General features: G+C 53.7%; 1 protein-coding gene across 1 annotated transcript; it reads left to right on the top strand.

Moving 5' to 3' along the window:
- Window positions 1-408: 408 nt before the first annotated feature.
- Window positions 409-4,877, top strand: Pdx1 (pancreatic and duodenal homeobox 1). Its single transcript, XM_005317057.3, has 2 exons — window positions 409-814; window positions 4,432-4,877. Exons 1-2 carry the CDS (start codon window positions 409-411, stop codon window positions 4,875-4,877), a joined length of 852 nt encoding a protein of 283 aa, XP_005317114.1.
- The last annotated feature ends 1,260 nt before the right edge of the window (window positions 4,878-6,137 follow it).

The raw sequence follows: 6,137 nt of genomic DNA, 5'->3' as shown, positions 1-6,137 counted from the left end.
GGAAAAATATAAACGTTTAAAGCACGATGGAAAAGATTCCATAAATAAATAGAAGGTCTAACAATTTCATTCACCCTACTCTGGAGAGCCATCCAGGCATATGCAGCAAAGTCAGCTAAGAGAGAAAATTGAAATAAACGCAGGTGCTCGCGCGTACCTAGGTCTCGCTTCTTAAGGCAGTCAGCCAGGCCAATAAAGGCCCCAGGTTGAGCCACGTGGGGCACGACGGAGCCTATGGCGCTGCCTACGGCCCGCCTGTCGCTGCGGATTGCAGGTTCCCCCTGAGAACAGTGGAGAGCTGTCAAAGCGAGCAGGGGTAGCGCCAGGAGTGGGAGCGCCGCACAGTGTCAAGTCCCGGGCTGCAGCTGCCTTCTCGAGGCTCCTGGTCCCCAAGCACCAGCTACAACCATGAACGGCGAGGAGCAGTACTACGCAGCCACGCACCTTTACAAGGACCCGTGCGCGTTCCAAAGGGGCCCAGTGCCGGAGTTCAGCCCCAGTCCCCCAGCATGCCTGTACATGAGCCGTCAACCCCCGCCGCCGCCGCCCTCCCAGTTCCCCGGCTCCCTGGGAGCACTGGAGCAGGGAAGTCCCCCGGACATCTCCCCGTACGAGGTGCCCCCCCTTGCGGAAGACCCGGCCGTGGCGCACCTCCACCACCACATCCCTGCCCAGCTCGCGCTCCCCCACCCGCCCGCTGGGCCCTACCCGGATGGAACGGAGCCGGGGACCCTGGAGGAGCCCAGTCGAGTTCAGCTACCTTTCCCATGGATGAAGTCCACTAAAGCTCACGCGTGGAAAGGCCAGTGGGCAGGTAAGCCTGGCTCTTTTCCTCTTTCTCCTCTCCATCTCTGGGCTCGCTGGCCCTACCTCAAAGAGTAATCGCCCCCCTCCCCGGGTTGTCTCTAGGTTCCAGTCCTCAACCCCCTTGGATACCACTGGGTCGAACTAAATTATCCCAGGCCACCTGCAGAGAGGCGCTTTTAAGGTCCCTTTGAGGGCATCGTTCCCAGCAGTTCTCCTCCTAGGAGCCTAAACCTATTCCTTCCCTGTGTGCTGGGCCCATCTTAGCCCCCAAAGCAGCTGGTATGCGCCACCTCTAGAAAACAGAGTGTCAGCCAGGTTCAGGGCTTCGGACACTCGGGATCCTTCTCCAGCGGGCTGTCTAGCAGCCAAGAACTAGCAGCACCCAGGATGTCTCTGTCCCAGACCCAAGAGCTCCTTAGTAGCTCCAGGCATCTCACTCCCCCAGACCTGCACTAGAGGCTTCCTGAGAGCAACACAGACCCTCTCAGGGTCGCGAGGTACATGTACAAAGGCAGGAAAGGAAAGGAAAACTGCATCCATCTAAGCCTGAAAACTGTCCCGCCGCCCTGGTGGAGGAAACCCGGTGGAGGTGAACAGGAAGGGTGTAGGGCAAAGCGAGGAGCTCACCGCTAGACTGAAGGCTGGCCGCTCACCCCTCCTTGGAGCCAAGCAGTTGGGAGAAGTTCTGAGATGCTAATTTGCTTTTTACTAACCAAAAAACGTTTACAAAGTTTTCCTCTCGCTGCTTCACGGGAAATTAAGTTTGCAGAGGGAATCCCGTCCTTCCTGCACTGTAGACTCAGGGAAAAGGGAATCCTGTAACAAGTTTTTCCCAGCCGGGAGGCGGAGACGCAGAGCAGCCCCCAATTCCCTTCCTCCCCGCCCAGAGCTGGAGGCGAGTTCCGGCCTGGCCTGTGCCCCCGCCGCCACACAATGTTATCGCTTCTGTGCCGCCGAAGCCACTTCTGGTAACACACCTGCACTACAAATAGTTGCTTTTTTTTTTTTTTTAATCTTTCAACTTGACAGTCGGGCACTGGAAAAGAAGCCCGATCTGGCAACCCCTGAGAACTCTCAACGCCCTATTCGCGGGGTCTGACCAGGGAGCCCTACTGACATTGACCTGGGCGCGCAGCCCAGCGCAACTTTGAATAGGGCAAGGGGAGTAGGGTTCGCCCAGGACCCTATGGGCTCCCCTCTTGGTATTTCAATTTCTCGCTAAGGCAAACATCCAAACTGGGCTGCGATCATCCCCACCTCTAGCGAAACCCGGACGATACTGGCACCAGATGCTGCCGATGTGCCCACGAGTACTAATCCAGCTCTAAAGGCCCAGGATTAAGACCTGGCAACCTCAGAAAGTGCCGGATTCTTGGAAAGCAGAAAGTCCTCCCCTCAGCTTGGAGGCTCCTGCTGGTAGTTTCCTGCCAGGGTTGTCTTTCCTCCAGGATTCCCTTACCACGGAGGGTTTCTGGACCCCTGGTCCTCCTGCTCCTGCCCTCTTGGCCTGGGACTCCCTCAGGATAAGGGTAAGATGATTTCAGAGGTGGAATAACTCCTCTTTTCTTCCCCAACTGCTATTGTCCATCTCTGGGCTGGTAGCACTTGGGCTCAGGTGAACCCAAAAAGCCAGGAAGTAAAACCAGAAAAGAAATCAACAGACTTTCCTGGGAGTGAGGGACGCCTCAAGACTAGGAAGTCCAGGTCAGAGAGGCAGTTGCTGGATGCTCTGATTCACTGTATCCTCAGACCACAGGGAAGGGGCCGACCACAAGGAAGGGACCCACCTCGACTCCATTCTCTTGTCTTGAGAGCAGCCTGCAGGGCACTGCTGAGGCCCAAGGTCCTCCAGGAAAATTTCGAAGGAGACGAACTTAAAGGGTTGGCCAACCCACCTGCTGGTGCCTGGTAGTTTCAAGCCCCTGGGAAGTGCAAAGTGACCCAAGGGCTCTCATTTCAGTGGGAATGTGAATACTAATGGCAATAGGAACTTCTGACGACCTCCACCTAAATGAAGTGCATCTGCTGCTCTGGCTGCCTAGCTAAACCTCTTCACTATCCCAGATCTGGGGCCCTTGACATCTTCCCACCAAGAGTCTCCATTCTCAACCTCCATCCCTTGTCACCCTGACCTGAGCAACAGGTCTCCTGAGGTAGTGGCCCCCTGCAGCCTCTGACTGCAACTTGGCAAGGTTCTCAGCTGGGGAGGAGGTGCTGGAGAGGCTGTGGGTTGAATTAAGAACCCTGGGTGGTCTTTTTAAAGGTCCCACCAAGTCTAACTCCCTCTCTCCCAGGCCAGGGAAGGACTGAAAGACTTAGAGAAGCCCCTCAGGGAGCAGAAATGCTCCACCAACTGGGGTCTGGGCCCCTGACCCGGCTTCTGAGGGCTCCTCTTCTTGGCCACAGGTTCCATCTTCCGGAGCAAGATTAATCCCTCGCCCTCAACACACACATTCTCCTTCTAGATTCTTAAATGCTTCGCCATTAATTACAAGAGAAATGTCCCCTCCCTCCTTCCTAAGACAAAAGCCTCTTTCACGAGCTTAGGTGGAGCTAACCGCGCCAGCATCCACAACCTGGGCGCAGTTGGTTCTCAGCATAGAAGAAAAAAAATCGGACCTCAAGGAACCCAGCGGCAAACGCCTTGTGTGCGGCGTTCATTTCTCCGCCCCGCCGGCGTGTTGCTTCCTGGAGACCTCAGCCTGGAGCTGAAAGCCCCATACCCTTGTACTTTGTCTACACCACCACTCCCTCCCTCCCCCCTGCTTTCTTTCAGATCCACATTTGGGCTCTGGACCCCGCACCTGCCCTCTCCGACTCCGCCCGGATTTGGGGAGCTGGGCAGAGTCTGAGACTAACAGCAACCTGCCCCACCAAACGTGACCTTCCCCAGATAGCATTCTTTTTCACGCATCGGTGGATCAACTGAGATTAAAATACCAATTACAGAGAACTTAACTATCTCTCAAGTTGGAGAGATAACTATATGAAGAAAAAAAATCTATGGTCAGATATAACAAAATATCATAACATCTTGGCACAAGAGTTTTCAAACTGGGGTTGCATCCATTAGTTTGCTGTGAAATCAATTTACTGGGTTGAGATTAGCATTGTTTTAACGAAATAGTGAACAATGAGAAAAAAAAGTATCGTACGTGGTAAAAGTTGGGCTTAAGTCTTGAAATGTTTGTCAGTGATATATCCGCTTGTGGACTGGATAGGGACCTCAAATAGACTTATTATGGGTCAACGTCAGAAGGTTTGTTAAGAGTAAGTCCTGGGTGAAGGCTTTTTATTGCCTTCATAGAATCCAGTCGATGGACATATCTTATTATATGCATCAATTCAAACACCGGTTAAATGAACTCACTGTAGAACGGCCCCTTGGCAGGGCCAAACGTCGGCTCAGGGTGAGCGCGCGCAGCTTTGGCCTCCAACAAAAGGCTCGCTTGACTAGGGACGATGCGTGCACCCACAGTGGGCTCTGAGGTAAGGCGGTTGGGGTTCAGTAGCCCGGCACCGGCAACGCGACAGTTCCTTGGCCAGGAGCTGAAGGGGTTGGGCTGTGTGGGTGGGGGCTGGGTGGGGAGCCCGAGGCTACACTCACCCACTGTTCCCCCCCAGGCGGTGCTTACGCGGCGGAGCCGGAGGAAAACAAGCGAACGCGCACCGCCTACACGCGCGCGCAGCTGCTGGAGCTGGAGAAGGAGTTCCTATTCAACAAATATATCTCGCGGCCGCGCCGGGTGGAGTTGGCGGTAATGCTGAACTTGACCGAGAGACACATCAAGATCTGGTTCCAAAACCGCCGCATGAAGTGGAAAAAGGAGGAAGACAAGAAGCGCGGCAGCGGGACTGCGACCGCGGGTGGCGGGGGCGCGGAGCCTGAGCAGGACTGCGCTGTGACCTCGGGCGAGGAGCTTCTGGCGCTGCCACCTCCGCCACCTCCCGGGGGAGCGGTGCCACCCGCTGCCCCTTCTGTCGCCCGAGAGGGACGCCTGCCGCCCGGTCTTAGCGCATCGCCGCAGCCCTCCAGCGTCGCGCCTCGGCGGCCGCAGGAACCCCGGTGAGAGGCTAGGGCTGCTCCCTACCCGGCGGCTTCGACCACTCGCAGAACAGGGGGGAGGGGAGCGGGCCTAGGATCCCGCGAGTGGATAGGGACCCTGGTAGTTGGATGGGGTGGGAACTGTGGGGCCCACCCTAAACCGGAGTGGAGAACCTGTACTTCCAGGCTCGGGTGCCGGAGAGGGCGCCGCAGGGAAGATGCTGACACACCTCCTGGAAGAAGACACCTTAGTTTTTGTAATATTTGGGACCTCTGTCTATTGATGTGATGTGATTGACGGTTTGCGCGACTGCTGCGCACATTCCCTCCGCGCCTCCAGCGCTCCTTCCTAGGACCTATTTAGAGAAGCCGACTGGAAACACTGGAAAGAGTACAAATTGGAACGCTCCGCAACATACAGCAGGCAAGCTTGACTGGGTGCCTTAATCTGTCCAGAAACAAAGCCAGTCTTACTCCGACGACCGCTTTACTTTTAGAAATAAAAGGAAACGTTTGAGGTTTCAAAGATCCAGTGATATTGTTGTCTATGACATAGAATGAGTCCTCTTTCTCCCTCCTCCTCCTCAAGCCAAATACCTCCTTGGCATACATCCTTCACTCCTTTCCTCTGAAGAAGAGAAAATTCTTTCAAGTCTGTCTGGGTAGCTGCAGGATTGAAGCGAAAGTACAGTGCAAGCAGAGTATCTGGGAGCCCCAGTTGGTCCTACGCAGCTGGGACACCCGCGTTGATGTCCTCGAGTGGTAAGGGAAAAGAAAGATGGATCCTTGAGAGACCGACCTCTAAACGAAAGATATTTGGAGTTTGCTATTTAAGATGTGAATTTAGTTCCTGATCTTAGGGCAGGCAAGCAGGGTGACCTGGTGCACCTTGTAAACAAAATTACTATTCACAGAGTCAGTGTGATTTCATATCTTTAGAAATCATGAAAATGTAGGTGACTGGAGTGTTTGAAAAACTGGTTCTTTTATTTAAAGTTTTAACATTTCCTAGGTTTTTTGTTTGTTTGTTTTTACAAACAGTTCTGTAGTTTCCAGCTCAATTCCTCCTTTCAAAATCTGGGTTTTGTGTTCAGGCTGTTTGTGGAAACTGCTTAATAAATATGGATAATACGAGAAGAAATGAAAGTCGATTCTCTCCTTGCTTTGCTTCAACCCTTTCCTACAGGATGATGATTCCAATTCATTTTGTTGTTGTTAGATTTTTTTTTTCCTGAACTAACCAGGGAAAAGCAGATAACGAAGAAACATCACACGTGGGTTTTGA

The sequence above is a fragment of the Ictidomys tridecemlineatus genome, chromosome 6 (assembly GCF_052094955.1).
Source record: "Ictidomys tridecemlineatus isolate mIctTri1 chromosome 6, mIctTri1.hap1, whole genome shotgun sequence".
Lineage (NCBI taxonomy): Eukaryota > Metazoa > Chordata > Mammalia > Rodentia > Sciuridae > Ictidomys > Ictidomys tridecemlineatus.
Note: the sequence above shows the minus strand (reverse complement) of the source record. Positions and strands in the feature narration are given on the sequence as shown.

Excerpts from the sequence above, each read along its gene's own strand:
- Pdx1 (XM_005317057.3), top strand. The coding sequence starts at position 409 with ATGAACGGCGAGGAGCAGTACTACGCAGCCACGCACCTTTACAAGGAC. Across the intron at positions 815-4,431 it reads GTGGAAAGGCCAGTGGGCAG|GCGGTGCTTACGCGGCGGAG; the intron begins GTAAGCCTGGCT and ends GTTCCCCCCCAG.